The sequence below is a fragment of the Theropithecus gelada genome, chromosome 6 (genome assembly GCF_003255815.1).
Source record: "Theropithecus gelada isolate Dixy chromosome 6, Tgel_1.0, whole genome shotgun sequence".
NCBI classification, from domain to species: domain Eukaryota; kingdom Metazoa; phylum Chordata; class Mammalia; order Primates; family Cercopithecidae; genus Theropithecus; species Theropithecus gelada.
In genome coordinates, this window is record NC_037673.1 from 98917345 (window position 1) to 98936594 (window position 19250).

At 32.7% G+C, this 19250-nt stretch overlaps 1 protein-coding gene across 11 annotated transcripts in view; it reads left to right on the forward strand.

Annotated features, from left to right (window-relative positions):
* Nucleotides 1-19049, forward strand: part of PPIP5K2 (diphosphoinositol pentakisphosphate kinase 2) — a 77265-nt gene extending 58216 nt beyond the window's left edge. For 4 of the 11 annotated variants that reach the window (XM_025387757.1, XM_025387753.1, XM_025387758.1 and 1 more), the window contains 6 exons: nt 73-145; nt 1733-1852; nt 2724-2786; nt 6263-6403; nt 10771-10896; nt 17362-19049. In XM_025387757.1, the coding sequence (XP_025243542.1) occupies nt 73-145; nt 1733-1852; nt 2724-2786; nt 6263-6403; nt 10771-10896; nt 17362-17483 (645 nt within the window). In that variant the 3' untranslated portion in view covers nt 17484-19049. Of the gene's footprint in view, nt 1-72; nt 146-1732; nt 1853-2723; nt 2787-4579; nt 4640-6262; nt 6404-10770; nt 10897-17361 lie in introns of all 11 variants that reach the window. The other 7 variants (XM_025387759.1, XM_025387762.1, XM_025387760.1 and 4 more) reach the window with 3 other exon arrangements.
* Nucleotides 19050-19250: the final 201 nt, after the last annotated feature.

Below are 19250 nucleotides of genomic sequence, written 5' to 3' on the forward strand. Positions count from 1 at the left end.
GCTGCATATGAAGTGTGGACTTCTTAATTTATTTTACTGTTTTACTTCATTTACTTTGGATTCCTTATGCAGGTTGTATCTGAAAATGCTAATTACCTGCGAACACCGAGAACTCTTGTGGAACAGAAGCAGAATCCTACTGTAGGTATGTGGTGTAAAGGAAATTGTGTTCCATACCCTTCTTAAACTCACTATTGTGCACACATGTAAAACTCTTTGGTGAAAGCATGACCAAATGCTATGCTGTAGTTTTTATTTGATGTGTACTAATTCAGAAATGTTGAGTTGTATAGCTCAAAATATAGTTTTGATAAAATGAAGAAGAGATAGCATTCAGTTTTGTTGCATAACCCTTTTGAATGCCTGCAGTGATAACCACTTAGTTAACTTGCCAATGCTAGTTTTTAATCTTGTACTCTGTAAGTTAATTTATGAAGGAAATGTCATTTTCCCAGTTGATAAAGATGAAAAGATGCTATTGCATGCAGAAAGGAACTTTCCATTTTTCTGACTAAAAATATTTTTAAAGTATGGAATACTTCAAACCATATATGAATATATTAATTTTCCTTTGAGCAGCTCATAAGGAAAACCAAAACTAATGCACAGTGGCACTCTCAGTCTTTATTAACCTATAGAACATAATTGGTTCTTTGCTAACACTCAAAGCAACATTGGAAAAGACCTTTCTAAAGTCATTTGGTTTAAAGCTCATGGTTGATAAACTATGAGATAGTGGCATATTATTTTCTGTAAATAGTTGTCCTGATAGGTTTAATAAAGGCATAAACAGATCTCATTGTAAGTTTATGTATGTACTGTGATCTCTGTACTAAGTGTATGAACTGTGTTGATGCCTACATACTTGAGGATCTCTCTTTAGTTAATTTCATATAGCTTGTAATGATAGTTTTTAATATTCCCACAGTATATTTATAGAAATTTATATATTACTTCTTCTTATTGATGTATCATAGTATATTTGATAGAAATTTATTTAATCCTTCCCCAGTGATAAAAGTGTTATTTGGATGTAAAAACTTTTGCTACAAATTGAGCATCAGTTTATACTGACTGTTTTATTTGCTAGTAATGTTTTTCATTGGGGGTCTTATTAATTAAGATATTAAGTCATTTGTTAAGTAAAGTGATTTAGGCCTTGAATGACTGAAAAGAACCTGGTCTTCTCACAAATAAATAAATTTTGATATACTTTATTTCATAAGAAAGAGTAGTAATTCTTAATTCAGGGGCATCAGGAAAGATTTGTCGTTTATAAATATACATTAAAAATACTGATTTTATATGACTTAATTTGTGCTAGGAGAGGTTTTTGGGGTTTTTTTGTTTTTTTTTTTTTAAATATGGCTTGCCCTTGGGAATTGATTAACAGAGTTCTTTCTTGTCCTAAGTTATTTTTATGGCAGTGTTTTTAATACTTTAGGATGTATATGTCTAATTATTGTATGGACATTTTTTTTTTCTCAAAGATAACATTTTGTCCAATGTTAAATTACCCCATTTGTACCTATGATAAATGATAGTGGTGTTTAGAAGTATTGTATTAAAACTGACATCATTAGGAAATTACAAGAATATTGTGAGCCTGTTCAAGGCACTTCCAAAAGTTGCCTTATATGTGGTAAGAGCCATGTTAATTGCATGCTGCATGAATTCCCAATGTGAATGGAAGAACACCCGTTGTGTATGTATTTTCTCTAACTCCCATCAGGGTCTCACTGTGCGGGCCTGTTTAGCACCTCGGTGCTCGGGGGTTCTTCAAGCGCACCTAACCTACAGGATTATGCTCGTACTCATCGTAAAAAGCTGACCTCTTCTGGCTGCATAGATGGTATGTGCACACATGCACACACAGATTCATATCTACACCCAAGCACACACCCATGAGCAGTATTTCTCAAAGGCAAATCTAAGGCCACTGACTGATTCGAGTGAAATCCTGTCATCTTTTGCCTAAATGACTATCAGTGCTCTCTGTTACCTACAACTTGGATCCATGTTTCATCAGACAGTTAATTGTAGTTAGGTTTAGAGTACTTGTACAATAAGTTTGTTGAAATGGAAAATAGTATTGTGTGTATTCTTCTTTTAGATAATTTATAATCTATATTATAAAGAACAAGTGTTTCTTTGATCTTTTAAACTTTTATTTATTGTTAACACTTATTTTACTTATTGAGCTAATTAAAGTGAGTGGAATGTTTATAAGTAGAGGACAATATTATATTGGCAATATTTTTATAAAAATAAACACAGGATGAGAATATTTTAGGATCCCTAGCTGAAGGAGATCCTCTTAATGTTGTTAATATACCTTAAGTTTTAATATTCAGAATTTTTTGAGGCTCATGGAAGCGTGTCCCTTTTGTTAAGAGTAGTGGTTCTAGCTCTTTCAGGATCATCTTTATTTAAAACAGTTTCTCATTTATCAACACATTTATTTTAGACAGTAAAACATGGATTTACCAGAATTGCCAGCTCATCTTGCTTTTCTTTCTTTTGTATATTTCATTTGACACTTTTCCTCTGTCATCAAGCTAGTTAACTTCTTTTAACCAATATTTGCCTTATTACCTTCTGTCATTGTCCCTTCTGCATGCCACCTTTCTAACCTCATATATTTGTTTTTCCCTTCTTTCTTTTAAGTGTTCTTCTTTTTGTAGCTGTTACGAATTTCAGGTACCTGTTTTTCTCTTTCTTAGACGCCACACGCGGTTCTGCTGTTAAAAGGTTTTCTATCTCATTTGCTCGACACCCAACCAATGGTACGTTTTGCTTTTATTTTAAAAGATACTCCCCTGCTTCATCCCTTTTTTATTTTTATTTTATTTCAAAATGTGGGGTATACAGTATCATTCATTTCTTCATCCTTATTATCAATTGGCATACAATTCCAACTTGTTATTCACCCAAATTATTGATACTGTCTAGCTCCCTTTTCAGCTGTAATTTATATAGTAATTTAACATTACTCATCAAACTTTTAAATGACCACAATGATGATGAGTTTTAATGCTAAATTAACACCTGAAAATTTCTTCTAATTTCTCAGATGATCAGTCTACACAAATTTTTAAATTTCAATTAGTATTCTTTAATTTTTCTTAATTCTCAATAACTTTTTTCTTCCTAATTTTCTGATCATATGGTTGTTTTATTGAGATAGTTAAACAAATATACAGAGTCACCCATGTCAAATAGCCAAATAAGATGTGTCTTTGAAAAATTCTTGGGCAGCTGGTGATGCATATTTCTCTGTATAACATCGTCTGTTCCTGGCTATTTTCCTAAAGCAAAACCCTATTTGGTCTGGAGCACTCTGAAAACTTTGTCCAGCATTCACTTTATTCTTGTGTAGCAATGTGGTTTGCTATTATCAAGCAACCAATTCCTTTTAGTACCGCTGCTTTTCTTAAAATTTAGAGGGCTCCTAATAAGAGGAAGATTAAGTTAAGATCTAGAAACCCAATTCTGTTAAATTCCATTTTTCAGGCTGAATAGGAAAGTTTTTCATGACCATTATTTGTAAAAGGAATTATTGCAGCATTATAACATCTAACGTAGACCTTGATATTGTGGAGCAAGAGGGAATATTTACTGATCATTTTACAATAATTCAGGATCAAAGAATTTAAAAGAAAACTTACAGATTTTTGCTTGTTTTACACATGGAATGAAGATACTTTTATCCCTGGAACTCTTTTTCTTTTTAACTGCAAGTAAGTCTTTCAAAAACTCAAGTCAGATCTTTCAGAAACTTTTATGAAGCTAAAGGATTCAACACAAGTTTATGGTCATTCTCCCCGTTCTGGATCCTTTAACAACACGTCTAAATAACATTGCACTAATAATTCTTGAAGGTGGAATAAGAAGATCTCATCCTCAACAAATAAAAATTTAGCCTTAAAGCTTAATGTACTTTCCCTTCATTGTAGCTGTTTAAATGCTACTTTTTGAAGAAAGTGATTCTTATTTGACACAGCTGCAGCTTCTAAAGAACCCGCATGCCTAAGAACCTCTTAGAAGAAACACAGAAGTCACAAGAAAAACAGAAGCCACAAAAATTCTAAGAAGAGACATTGCAGGTTTAAGACCATAGTTTTTGTACTGAATGCTATGTGTTTAAAACCAGTATTCGAGGTATTATTATCTAGGAGAATCTGTGTTTAACTGAAGGTTTTAAAAATTAAAAATATTTCTGTTAATTTTAATAGAAAATAGAGTAATTTTATATTCCTTTGGTTTAGGCTCTTTTTAAAAAAATGTGGATTTTCCGCACATATAAATGCATATGAGGTGCATTCCTTTCAATTCTACAAATATTTATTTTGAGTTTTAAGGTTTCCTTTTTTCCTTTTTTAATACTGTGTTGTCTTATCTATCTTACGAATTGTCATTTGACTCTTCCTTTTACTTTTTATTTCCCCTAACTTTCATGTTATTTCCATCTTTAACACATATCATGGACTTACCCCTCCCTTCATCTTTAGTTCAAGGAACATGGTGAAACAAGTACCTTCTGACAGTGCTTTACCTTATTTTCTGGGCCTCTGTGCAGAACACCTACACCTCTATAGGTGCTGGTCCGTTTCCTCTGTGGAATTTCTAGGCTCCAGTGGTATGTTTTTATAGCTTCTAAACATGTCAGCAGGGTGGCTTTTTAAATTGCTGCGCTAACCCTTTCATTGTGCATCAAAGGAAAAGTTTACTAAAGATAAGTGGAAAAAAATGTAGTCTAGAGGAACTTAATTATATTGTCATTTGCCTGTTATAAAATCTAGCAGGCAAATGAAATAAAATAATTGCTATAAAAGATATATAAACCTTGTGAGGAAAGAAGAAAAGATCTCATCGTTAAGTTTAGTGTAATGCAAAGAAAGGGTTTGCGCTCATTTGCATGAATCTTGTACTTCTAAAAAATGTAACAGTTGTGCAAGCCTAATTTCTTTAGTGCTTAATTTAGGTGCTTTAGCTGCTGTTATGGTATAGTTTTGTTTTTGTTTTTGTTTTCAAAGTATGTGTAATGTTCTGTCATGCTTTGGTTTGTACCTGAAAATCAGACATACCAGTTTTGCAAGTCCTTTGGTTATCTTCCTAGGAAGATTAGATTCTCTTTTAACCAAAGTTTCCTTATTCTAACTGAGAATTAGGCAGTTCTTGAGTCAATATTTCCTTCAATATTTAAATAAATCAAACATCAGTCAATTTAAAAATGAGCACACACCTATTGAAGCAAAGAGTCTTGCAGTCTGAGGTTAATTTTTACTTTTAATGATATTTGACTTGATAGAAAATTTTATTTGAGTATTGTAGGTATTTAACTGGGGGAAATTTGTTTGGATTTTTAGAAGAGTAGATGCAGAAAGACTCGTTATTTTTAACAGTATATGAAAGCAATTTTAAAAGCCATTCAGTTGAATAAAGTTTAAATAAACAGGCAATTTTCTTTTTTTTAAAAAGTGAATAACCTATATCCTATTTGTTTGAAAACATAAACTGTGTATTTAAGTGCTTTTGTTTCAGTGATGGTATTAATACATATTTGCATGGTTGTTTCATGAAATTTTTGTATTTCTGTGCCATTGTTAAAAATAGGATCGTATTTGTATTTTGTATTGCTTTTAACTTGACCTAACTTTACACAGCCAGTGATTCCTAGTAATATAATTATGTGTTAATACAGTAAAGGTAGGTGAAATATGTTTTGGAATTTTTATTCCAGCATGAATGAATGAATGTTGTTTTGGGCTTATACTAGAGAGTGTCATTGGTCTTGGCACGCCTGGAAAAGTATCTAAAAAAATTATTCACAAGTAATTATATAATTTTTCAACAAGAACTTACTGTTAGCATCCTGGCATCAGGGATACATCATGTGGCATCAGCTTATTCACCCACTGAATAGACCTGACTTCAAAAAATAAAAACTGAAAACTTGTATTTCTTTGTTTTTTTTTCCCTAGGTTTTTAAAGTATTATTCTTAGATTTTACCAATATAGAATGAAATTGTGTGCATGCTATACTACATGATTACATTTAAAAAGAAATCTTTGTCACATCTTGTTCCAGCTCCATATTGCATAGCATCTGGTGTCATGACTTCAGAGATATTGTGTGTTTGCATGTGATAGATTGAAAAGACCTAAACTGTCCAGTTCTAAGCAGTAGTCTTCCTTTTTAATTACTGATTTTTAAAATATCCATCTTTTATTTTTTGTTTTTGGTTTTTTTCTCTTCTAGGCTTTGAATTGTATTCCATGGTGCCATCTATTTGTCCTCTAGAAACTCTTCATAATGCCCTATCTTTAAAGCAAGTGGATGAATTTCTTGCTTCTATTGCTTCTCCATCATCTGATGTTCCACGGAAGACCCCTGAAATTTGTAGGAAATTTTTCTTTCATTGTTATTATTTAGTTGCTGGGCAACTACATACTATCCGAATATAACAGAAATTATGAAAACATAAAAGCAGGTAGTGGTAATGAGTAGAAGTTTAGGGGACAAAGGAGTATAAAGGGACATTATTAGGAATTCTTTGGTGTAATGTGAACTGTAGCTCTTTTTTTTACTCTCTGCCAAATTCTTTTTTTCTTACCAAAAAAAAAAAAAAAAAAAAGCAGTAGAAGTCAACAAAATATAGGGTTGTGGTCTTTTGTTAAAACTATGTTTGCTAGAAATCTCACATTCCTATTGTATATAATTTTATAGCAAAGTTTTTTAAAACTGCAAAATAACAGTCCGCATTAACCCATTCATACACACTCATCTCCTGACTACCTTTGGTAAGTAGAAAGAGCTTTTAACTAAAGACAGCAAATTAGGACAACAGTTTTTCAAATTGTGTATCTCAGAAAACATTCTGAAGAGATTAATTTGTGTGTTTGAAGGAAAGATGTTCGTGGTTAAATAAGTTTTAGAAACTATGTTATATCCCGCCTCCTGTTGGAGAGGTATAGCTGTATTAGCATATAAAAGGCTGACGTTCTTCTGTAAAGAAGGCTGTATAACCCAGATTTTCCAAAACTTATTTTTTAGAAAACACTTTTTTGGTAACACATTAAATATCATGTGGCACTATTCTGAGGGACATCATTTTGGGAAATGCTCAGGGCTTCCTTTTTAGGTGTGAGAAGTCAGCTGCCAGTTGTCGTTTTCAGCTCTGTAGGATTCCTCAGTACTTTGGAAATTCCAGTTTGGAAAGCATTAGTTTTGGGAGAGAGTGCTTTTTGCTTAGAGCTAAGAATCTTACTATTCTAGTCATATCTTAGAAAGTGACAAACTTTCTTTGTATATCATTCCTCTTTTATTGAGTGCTGTAAATAAATTTTGCTCAAGAATAAAATGAGATATTAGAGCTCTCGGAATGAATGCCACTTTTATGTCTGACCGTCACTCTCTTCTCTTTCCTGGGCCACCACATTGTATAATTCTAGAGAGCTCTATTCTCTTTATATTCTGTCTAAATGATACCCCCTGCATTTATACAAAGTAGTGACCTTTCCCTTTTCTTCCGTTTTTGGTAGTAGAGGCCAGCTTTCAATCATTAACAGTAATAGAGATGTATATTGGTGAGTGTTCTAAAGTATTTCACTTTAGGGATGGTTTTAGGAAGTAGGTCTTAATTTAAAATTTTGCATATATATGTGTCCGATTCTTAGAACTGATAATACTCCAAATGAAATAACTTCTCCAAGTGGTAAAGGTCAGAGTCAGGAAAATGAAGGTGGTCATCTCCTTTTATATTTTCTATAACCTGATAGAATGGACAATGCTGTTACCTCAGAATACAGTAGAGAACCTGAATAAATTCTGGTTTACCCCTTCACCCTTAATGATGTTTCATTGCTTCCCTGGGGAAAGGATTTGAAATCTTAAAATAGAGATTAAAGAATTATTCTAATTAGTAAATAAGAATTTAGGGGTAGATATCAATACTATTTAGATTTTAGAAGACTTGCAGTGAATGATTTGAAGGTAATAAAAATAGTAAGGAGGTGTTTGTTATGAAAGGAGAATTTTAGTAGAATATTTACAAAAAGATAACATTTTAAGGTTTGTTTTGTGATACTTTTGATGGATTCATTTTTGTGGTTAGTGAATTCAATTCATCAGAGTATATTACTGAAGGATATTAATGAAGCAAAGGATATTAGATTCTTGTTCCGGTTGTGCTAATTTCTAATTAGCTCTTCTGTATATCATGGATACAAATTGTACCTCAGTCCCTCTAGCTCTCTTAAAATTTCATGCAATTAGTTACTAACAGAACTAAATGAGAAAGTAAATGTACTTAATGTGGCTCATAGAATTGGATAAACCTTAGAGATAATCTAGTTCATTGGTCTTCAAACTGTATTCCCAAGAGCCTGTGGAAATTTCATGAGGAAGAGAAAGATGCTGAATAGTTAGGACTTGTGTCTTTCATGGCTGCTTCAACCAGAGTATCTGCTTTGGCCTATTTAATTTAAGATTTCACTTAAGGCCGGGCGCGGTGGCTCAAGCCTGTAATCCCAGCACTTTGGGAGGCCGAGACGGGCGGATCACGAGGTCAGGAGATCGAGACCATCCTGGCTAACACGGTGAAACCCCGTCTCTACTAAAAAAATACAAAAAACTAGCCGGGCGAGGTGGCAGGCGCCTGTAGTCCCAGCTACTCGGGAGGCTGAGGCAGGAGAATGGCGTGAACCCGGGAGGCGGAGCTTGCAGTGAGCTGAGATCCGGCCACTGCACTCCAGCCTGGGCGACAGAGCAAGACTCCGTCTCAAAAAAAAAAAAAAAAAAGATTTCACTTAAGAACAGCTTTACCATTTAAAGAAAAAAATCACAGAAAGATACAGTTAAGGAAATCAATGAGTTAGTGGTCAAGCAAGACTAAAACCCAGGTCTTCTAAAGCCTCTATTTTTCTCATTATTTTTGAATAGCAAAGAAAATAGGGTGCCAGTTATGATGAAAGTATTTGAATCTTGCATTTTATAGAGTAACTATAGGAATAATATTTATTAAATCATAGGATATTTATATTATTTGCAATTAGTTCTCTGAGTTATCAAGCTGTAACTTGATATATATATATATCATCATATACATAGAATTATATTCATTTTGTGGTGTTTATATCAAGGGAAAAGGAACTGTTAATCATTCTCTGTCCTTCCAAGTTTTTTTTCTCACCTAAGGCAAAGTAAATAAATATTAATACTAAAAGATAGCTTACAATGGGGAAGGGACAATATCAGGTTGGAGAAAAAGGAGTAGGTATATTAATTAGGATAAGTTAGTGATGGAAGTTCATAGAGTAGGGTAAAAATATGCAAACAGGAAAGGGCTAAGTAAATTTATGTTGTTTTATGATATTTTAAGGACTTTTTATCACTTAGATTATTTTCATTAGTAACTACTTTGAGCTCTCTCAGTTAAATGTATAAACATTCTTTGTAGGTGTCAACCAGCAAAGGCACATTTGCCATAACTAGCCCACATCTTGATTTTCAAAGGCACGCTGCATCTCCCTTTGTTTAGGGAATCTACAAGCTCATGCCGGTAGTGGATAAATAAATGAGTCAATATATTGGATACATTCCCAACTGCAGAATTGTCTGTTTCTCCCTTTAATTTGGCAGATTTTTGCTTTGTGTGTTTTGGAGCTCTGTTATATAATGCATATTTGATTATTGGTTCTTCCTAATATCCCCTACTTTGGCCTGTCCTTGCCTAGAGGATTCCATACTTAAGAATTATCCCTACTTCTCCTTTTCACACCTTTCAATTTCTCTGTCTTAGTTAGAAAGAGAACCGGAAAAACCCAACTTTAAAATTCATTCCCTCTTATTTAGTTAAATTTCAACTGGCTAATATAGGAAAATAGTGTCTTTTATTACTTATAACTTAATTAGTTTATTCCTAAATATGGTAGTTTAGTATACCATTATATTTGTAGATGAAACATCCCCAAATCTATAATTATTATTTTTTCTTAGAGAAAAACAGTTCAAGACTCTGTCTCTTTATTCCCCCCGCCCCCGAGACAGAGTTTTGCTCTGTCGCCCAGGCTGGAGTGCAGTGGCACAATTATGGCACACTACAGCCTCAACCTTCCAGGCTCAAGCAGTCCTTCTGCCTCAGCCTCCCGAGTAGCTGGAACCACAGACCCAGCTAATTTTTAAATTTTCGATAGAAATGAGGCCTCCCTGTGTTGCCCAGGCTGGTCTTGAACTCCTGGGGTCAAGCGATCTTCCTGCCTTGGCCTAACTAAATTGTAAGTAATAAATAAATCAAATTATTTTTCTATATTAGCCAGTTGAAATTTATCCTTCCAGTCCCTGGCCAGGCATGGTGGTTTATGCCTGTAATTCTAGCATGAACTACCACACCTGGTGAGGGGATTACTGACTCTGTTACCATTCAAGAAAACTATGCCATTAGCTCTTTTCCATGCCTTAAAAACCTCAGTTTCTGTCAGGAAAGGATAAAGTCTGTTGCTCTCTTCTTGGCATTCCTTTGGTGCATACTATTTAAATGCTTATTATTTACAATATAAACAAAACATCGATTTGTCTAAGGCCATAAGAGAACTATCTTTTTATTTAAAAAGATGATTTTGCTGAATTTACCTTGCAAAGCTTACCTTGACCATTTTCTTCTGTTATTATGAATATTTGTAGGTTCACTAAATTATAAGAAATTTTCTGTGATGTTAAGATATAATTGGCAGGAAATTATTAAATTAACGTTTGTTTATTTTTTTCAGCCTCTACAGCTTTACGTTCCAGTCCAATAATGAGAAAAAAAGTATCTTTAAATACGTATACACCTGCAAAGATCCTCCCAACACCACCAGCTACCTTAAAGAGTACTAAAGCAAGCAGCAAACCAGGTTAGGGGTGTGTGTGTTGAGTTTGTGGATTTGCCCCAGAAATAAGAGGAATAGTAACTTGCTTTTTAAATGTTAAATTTGTTTTTAATTAGGATCTTTACACTTCCCTAGAACGTAATGATCCTAAGGGTTAAAAATCTATTATTGTAGTCTATTGATATATATGTGTTTTTTGTCTGTTGTCTTCCTCTCTCCCCACATCTGTTCACAAAATATATTTCACAATCACACTTTTCCCCAAACTAATTTATGGACTGTCTTCTTTTGCCTTTCTTTTGAGTTTAAGGCATCATCTTATATGAAAATTTCTATGGGCCAGGCATAGTGGTATACACCTGTAATCCCAGCTACTCAGGAAGTGCAGGTATAAGGGTTACTTGAGCCCAGGAGTTCAAGTCCAACCTAGGCAACATAGCAAGACCCTGTCTCAAGTATTAAAAAAAGAAAGAAAAAAATTGTTTTCTCTTTACTGAGAATATTTGCATCTCTCCATTCTCAGTCTGATTATGTGACTACCAAAATTAACTATCTTTTATTAGCATTTTTCTACTTTAGCTTCATGGCACATTTAATATTTTTGGCCTTTCCTGAAATGCTGTCTTACCCTATTACTCTATTGTGATATTCTATCCATTTATCTTATTCATCTACTTTTCTTGTTTGATGATCCTTCTTCTTTCTTCTTTCTTATCCCAGACAAGAACATGATACTCTATTCATTTTTCTTACCCTATATATTTTTTCCTCAGAGAATTTCATATACCTCCAAAGCTTTGACAACGGCCTCATTGCAGATGTCTTCATTCTTTTCTTCTTAGTGCTCTCAAATGTTCTTTTGATTAAGAGTTTATGCTTAACAGTCAGAGAAACCTAAATTAAAATCTCAGTTCTGCTACTTATTAGCTGTGTGACTCTGGACAAGTTACTTAACCTCTCTGATCTTTAGTCTCATAGTCATAAAATCAGGGTAATACTACCTTCTTCATAAAATTGTCAGAAATAATTGCAATATTATATATAAAGTACTTGGCACACATAGTAAACACTCACTAAATGGTAACTGCTATTAATTGTTATATTGTATCCAAACTGCTCTCTTTACTTCTCCCCAAATAAATTCCCTTAGCATTCATGCCTTTTTTTTTCTATTAAAATGTTATCCCTTTTACCTCACATCCTTCAAGACTCAATCCGACCTCTTCCACTGATAATGTATTTTTATGATTATCAAAACATGAACTTCAATAATGCTCTGTGCTACTGATTTGATCTAGTATACCTGATTACTATCAGATTACCAGGACTTGTAAGTCAGGGGCAGTATCTTAAACCACAAATATTATAGATTTGAACCTTGCACATTCCAACTAATAAGTATGTGAAACAACAGACAATTGAGTAAGTATCTTAAATATAAGTTGTGATGCATCCCATATACCACAAAAAGCTAACATTTGTATAGTTACTTATATTATAAGCTTTTTTCTATTCTCATAGTTTTTACTATAAATGTTAGAGGTCAATACCATTCTTATGTCCATTACAGATGAAAAAAGTAACAGAGATAGTAACTTAATCTCAGCTTACATAGCTAGTGGTCAGTAGACCTAGGATTTGAATGCATTTTGACTCAGTACATTGTTCTTTAGACACATAATAAATGCATTAGTTCATATACATTTTTAAGTAATAAAGTACAAATGGTGTTATATTTGACATTTCAAATGTTAAGTCAACCTTGCATTCCTAGGATGAACCCTACTCAGTCATGATATATTATATATATGAAGGTCTATAAAATTCTCGGAGGAAAAAAACATAGGGTAAGACAAATGAACAGAGTAGCATGTAACTGTATGGGATAAGAAAGTGGGAAAAAGAAGGATCATCAACAGGAAAAGTAAATCAGAGAAACGGAAAGAATATCATGATAGAATAATATCTTGGAAGTCAGGGTAAGAGAGCATTTCAGGAAGGATCAACAATACAATCAAATGTGTCACGAAGTTAAGATAGAAAAATGCTGACAAAAAATAGTTGAATTTGATTTTGAAGAAATTTGCATTTGCATTTGTAAAAGATAGGATATTAGTCTGTAGTATTTTTGTTTCTGTTTTTGTAATGCCTTTTTCCAGGTTTTGGTATCAGAGTAATGCTAGCTTCATAAAATAATTTGGAAGTGCTTTCTATTTTCTGAAAGAGTTTTTATAATATTTTTATTTCTTCCTTGAATGTTTGGTAGAATTAATTTTATTTCAATTAATTTTGATAGAATTTATCTTTCCTTTTTGTGATACTTTTGGTAGTTGTATTTTTTTTTAGGAATTTGTTCATTTTATGTAAGTTGTCAAATTTGTTGCTCTTTTATTATCTTTTTAATGAATGTGGTAATAACTTTCATGATACTGGTAATTTGTGTTCTTTTTTTGTGATCATTCTCACTAGGGATTTATCAAGTGTGTTGGCTTTTTCAAAGAACCAACTTTTGGCTCTTTGTTTTTCTGTTGGTTTTATGTTTAAAACACAATTTTTTGTTTGTTTGGTTTTTTTCAACAGAGTCTCCCTCTGTTGCCCCAGCTGGTGTGCAATGGTGTGATCTCTGCTCACTGCAACCTCCACTTCCCGGGTTCAAGCAATTCTGCCTCGGCCTCCCAAGTAGCTGGGATTACGGGTGACCGCCACCACGCCTGGCTAATTTTTTTATGTTATTAGTAGAGATGGGGTTTCACCATGTTGGCCAGGCTGGTCTCGAACTCCTGACCTCAGGTGATTCACCCGCCTCAGCCTCCCAAAGTGCTGGGATTACAGGTGTGAGCCACGGCACCCGGCCTTAAAACACAATTTTTTTTTAAATTATTTTAAATTATTTTAATTATTTAAAAAATTATTTTCTACGTTCTACTTTCTTTCGGTTTACTTTTATCCTCTATTTCTAGTTTCTTAGGTCATTGATTGTTATCTATTTCAAACATTTAAAACTTTGTTTCCCTCTAAGCATTTTAGTTGCGTCTCACAAATGTTATATTGTATTTTCATTATCATTCAGTTAGAAATACTTTCTAGTTTATGTGTGATTTCTTCTTTGATCCATTGCATATTTAGAATTATATTGGTTAAATTCCAAATATTGAGGGGTTTTTTATTGTTTTTAATCAATTTCTTATTCAGTTCCATTGCAGTTATAAAAACATACGCCATGTCATTTCAGTCTTTTAAATGTAGGACTTATTTTATGGCTTAACATCTGGAATATTTTGAATATAATATGTGTACTAAAAAAAACCCAAATGTTTGTCTTATAGTTCATTGATCCTAATGGACACTATTTTATCACTGTGCCTGAGGTCAAGGTTGTTGATAATGTTCAGATAGTGAGTCTTTACTATTTGGTTTTTCTTTGGCAGAGAGGTGGTCAAGGAAGGGATTGGTTGTTCTATCAATTGTACAGAGAGCAATTACACTCACAACTGCCGAATTGTCTGTTTCTCCCTTTCATTTGGCAGATTTTTGCTTTGTGTGTTTTGGAGCTCTGTTATATAATTAAATGCATATTTGATTATGGGATCTTCCTAATATATTGACTCATTTATTATCATGACTTTTTTTCTCTTTAATTTCCATTAATGTTTTGTTTTTAAGGTTTGTTTTATCTGATGTGATATAGGTCATCAAACTTTCTTATGCAAGGCATTCTAACAATATCTGCCTTATACTTGCAGTTTACAGTTCATTAACATTTAATGTAATTATTGATCTGTTGAGGTTAGTCTACTACTTTATGTTTTCTGTTTATTCCTTTTGATGATTATACCTTTATTCTTTCCTACTCTACCTTATTTTGTACTAATTCAATATTTTTAAGAATTTTATTTAACTTTTTCTATGGACTTTTGCTATATCTTTTTGCATTTTTGTTGTTGTTGTTGTTGCTCTAAATATGTATTCCTAATTTTTCACCATCTACTTAGGGTTAATTTTGCACCACTGAAAGTAAAATATAGAAACCTTGCCACTGTATAGATTCATTTACCTTACCCTCTTCCCATTCTTTATACATAGTTATCCTTATGTGTTACTTCCACATATATTATAAACACTGTAATACAATGTTATGATATTTGCTTTAAGCAGTCATATGTATTTTAAAGAAACTTAGAGGAGAAAGAGGTTCTATATTTATCCATATATTTGCCACATTTTTTGCTCTTTATTCCTTCCTTGAAGTCTGTGTTTCCATCTGGTTTCATTTGCCTTCAGCCTGAAGCTTTTTAGCATTTCTTAATCTGCAGGTCTGTTGGCAACAAATTCTATTCATTTTATTGTGTCTGAAAAATGGCTTTATTTTGCCTTCATTTTTGCAGTGTAGTTTTTGCCAAATAGAGAATTCTGGGTAGAAAATTTTTTATTTCAGCACTTTAATGATATTCTACTGTCTTCTGGTTCCCATTGTTTCTGATAAGAAGACTTAGTTAATTTGAATTACTGTTTGCATAAATGCAATGGGTTGTTTTTCTGTGCTTGCTTTCAGTGTTTTCTCTTTATCTTTGATTTTCTGCAGGTTGACTATGGCATATTTATGTCTATATTTTTTTTCTTTTTTGGTAATACTCCAAAAAAGATGTTGATTTGGTTGATTTGGTTGATGTTTACTTTTACTTACTTTTCATTCTGTTGTTAAACTCATCTAGTTTTTATTTCAGACCTTTTATTTCAGGTATTTATTCTTTTAGATGTTCTGTTTGATTCTTTTAAATAGTTTTTTTGCAGGGATTTTTCTCTTTTTATTCATTATAAACTTATGTATCTTTGTCCTAGAGCATAGTTAGAATTGTTGCTTTAAAATTCTTGTCTGTTAATCTGACTCATCTCCAAAGAGATCTGTATCAATTTATGCATTCTCAGCAAGAAAGATCTTTTTCTGTTTCTTAGTATATTAATTTTGGATTATATTGTAGACATTGTGAATGGTATGTTATAGAAACTCTGGATTTTGTTATTTCTGTTATATTCCTCCAAAAAAAAATATTGTTTTGTTTGTTTTTAAACAAAGAGTTAGCCTTAGCTGAGCTCAGATTGTAAAACATGGTGTTCCATGTAGTGGCTGGCAAAAATTTCAGTTCATTTTGCTTTAGCTGGGCTCCTTGGACTTTACTCTGCTCATGCCATACATTTGACCATCATTTACAAATAGAATTGTGGGCTCATCCTTTCTGAGATTTTCCACCTTACTTTCTAGTAGCTGTGGTTGCCGCAATACTTGTCTTTTGCTTCTTATGTTGGACTTGTAGCCATTGTACATGGTGCGTATTAGGGCCTATCCTCAGGCTAAAAAGAAGGGGAATCTTATCCCATATTGTTCCCTTTTTCCAAGTACTGATTCTTCTCTAGTAACGGCCTGCTCTTGTTCACTATTTAGTGTCTTCAGGTAGTTCTTCCTCATATTTAGTACAGAGTGTATATTTGTTATCTGTGGGAAGATTGGTCTGATAGGAGCTTACCCATACATTTATTCATCCATATTAGAAATGTAGTAAAGTAATGCCACCTAGAATGGTTTTTTATTTTATTTATTTATTAATTATTATCATTTTTTTCTTTTGAGACAACGTCTTGTTTTCTTACCCAAGCTGGACTACAGTGTTGCAATCATAGCTCACTGCAGCCTCAACCTCCCAGGCTCAAGCAATCTTCTTACCTTGGCCTCCTGAGTAGCTGAGACTCTAAGTGTGTGCCACCACACCCAGCTAATTTTTAAAGTTTTTTGTAGAGAAGGGGGTCTCACTATGTTGCCAGGGCTGGTCTTGAACTTCTGGGCTCAAGCGATCCTCCCACATTGGCCCTCCAAAGTGTTGGGATTATAGGTATGAATCACCCTGCCTGGCCTAGAGTAGTTTTTTGATAATTCATTAAGACTTCATGTTGGTTTAGATATGGAAGGATGATTCCTAAGTTAAGAGTGCTTCTAGTTTTCTTACCTTCTAGCTTTTTAGAGTGGGATAAGATAGAAGATACAGGAGGAAATAGATGCTTGTAGGGAAAATGATGAGTTCAGTTTATGCACATGGTTTGTCTTTCTTGTCAGATATCTTTAAAGAAAGTTTCAATTGGCAGTTGTATATACATGTCTTGAGCTAAAGGAAAAGGCCCAGGCCAAAAGTATAAATTTAAAAGTCATTAGCACAATGAATGGTAGTTAAAAATTATAAAAATATATTCATTTCCTAGGAAGAATGTAGAGTAAAATGAGAAATTAATTTTATGAACACAGTCCATTGTCATTACCTTTCTATATTTGTGTTGAATTCTGAAAAGTAAAAGGTTAAAAATGCTATATTAAATTTTTACATTTCATTTACATCACAGTTATAACAAGAATTGTTTTGTCAATCAGCAGTATTATTTGAACTTGGATTGTTTGTGTAAATTTAAGCAATAGTTTTTTGTTTTTGTTTTTGTTTTGTGCAGCTGCAAGTGGACCTTCTAGTGCAGTTGTTCCTAATACCTCATCTCGGAAAAAGAGTATAACTAGCAAAACAGAAACGCATGAACACAAAAAAAAACACTGGGAAAAAGAAATGAAATCTTAGCAGAAGCTGGAACTTTTTATACTTGTAAAAATAGTATGTTCTTATGTTTCTCCTTATGCATTTATGTGTTCACTTAAAAATGTTTTTAAATCTAAGGGTTTCTTTGTTTATATTCAGGTAAGGAACTTTTGTCATGATCTGGAAATGTTTAAAACAATGTTTGTAGGCATTCTGTGAGTGGCAAAACTTATAGTGATAAAAATTGATTGTTGTTAATATGATGTTTACCATGTGCACATAGTAATGAAAAGGAACATAAAAGCCCAGCAGGCTCGTACCAAAGTCACACCAGTAATGCTATGTACTGCAGAGTCTGATTAGATGGCCTTTGTGCACACTTTTATATTCATGGGATTGCATCTTAGCTGTAAAAACTTCTAGGTTGAAATTTGATAGCCAGGGTTACATGCTGGGGACTTTTAAAGTATCTTTCCAGAGAGATTTCATTAACCGTTTAGATTAGAATATCTTTCCCAATTGTTACAGTGACATATATGCTGCAATATTTAACAACTGGAGTATTAGCCACATGGGCTAATTTTCAATCTGTGTTTTGAATTTTTTTTATTATATGTTATTTAAAATATTACATATGCAGCTGGGAGAACTACACCTTTGTGCACATAGATTTATATATTAATTTGTAGAAAATATTTTCTTTATATATTTCCTTACCATACAAGGTGCCTTGTTCATCAGGAAAACTTTTGTTTCATATGTTGACAAGAAAGGCACCTTTAGAGTTTCTTTTTAAGTATAGTTGACAAATGTATAAATGTTACATTTATTTTCAGAGTTCTTTTTAGATCTAAAGAAGTCAGTTCAAAAATGGAAATCAACAATGTTAGGAGAAATCTGAATTCTGTTAAGTTAGTACATATTATGTATAGCATCTGTTTTTAACCATTTCCATTCTTATCCCTAGTGTATCAGTTGATCACACTAAGAAAGCTTAAAGATTGAGCATTTGAAATAAATGCTGTTTATAAATGATTAGATTTTTGAAGGGATATTGAAATCATTGTGCTGTGATTTCATCTATGATATGAAAAATAAATTTATTATCCTTGGTGCTTTTCCCCCCAACCAATGCACAAATAATTGTGAACCACTTCAAATGACTTAAACTGGTAATCCAAATGGGATAATCTGATAAGAATTTCATGCATTGCTAGTTAAATAACTTAAATTGCTAAAGCTTTAGCTTGAAACTTACGTTTAGAAAAACTGTAGATTTCCCATGGTATGAATATAACTATCGTAATTCTTCAAAAGAGATTCTTCTCACCTTAGTCATATATGAATTAACTTATAGGAAATAAGCATACTATATGTTAGCTGTTTTAAAAGGTACCAGATGTAAGAGTTATAAATATATACAATTAAAGAAGTTCATGTACTTCACATGAATGTAAATGTGTTATATGGAGACATGTCTTGTAAACAGTTGAATGTATGTAAATTTTCTGTTTGTGAAAATGTAGTTAATGTACTCACTGTGGAGGTAATAAGGAAATGACTTTTTTTTTTAAGTGGAACCTAATTAAAATATTTCCAGAATCAAAGGACTTAAATGGTAAATTTTTTAAATTTTCTTATCTCTTTTTAGTTTTCAAAGTAGAAAAAATCAGGAATTTTTTTATTAACTACTACTTACATATTAAATGAAATTTATTATTGGCTATATACATAGCAATATATTACTTTCCAAACTAGAAAGTACAGTACAACTCACTTTTTCTATTGTTATGCAAGAACTGTTACTTT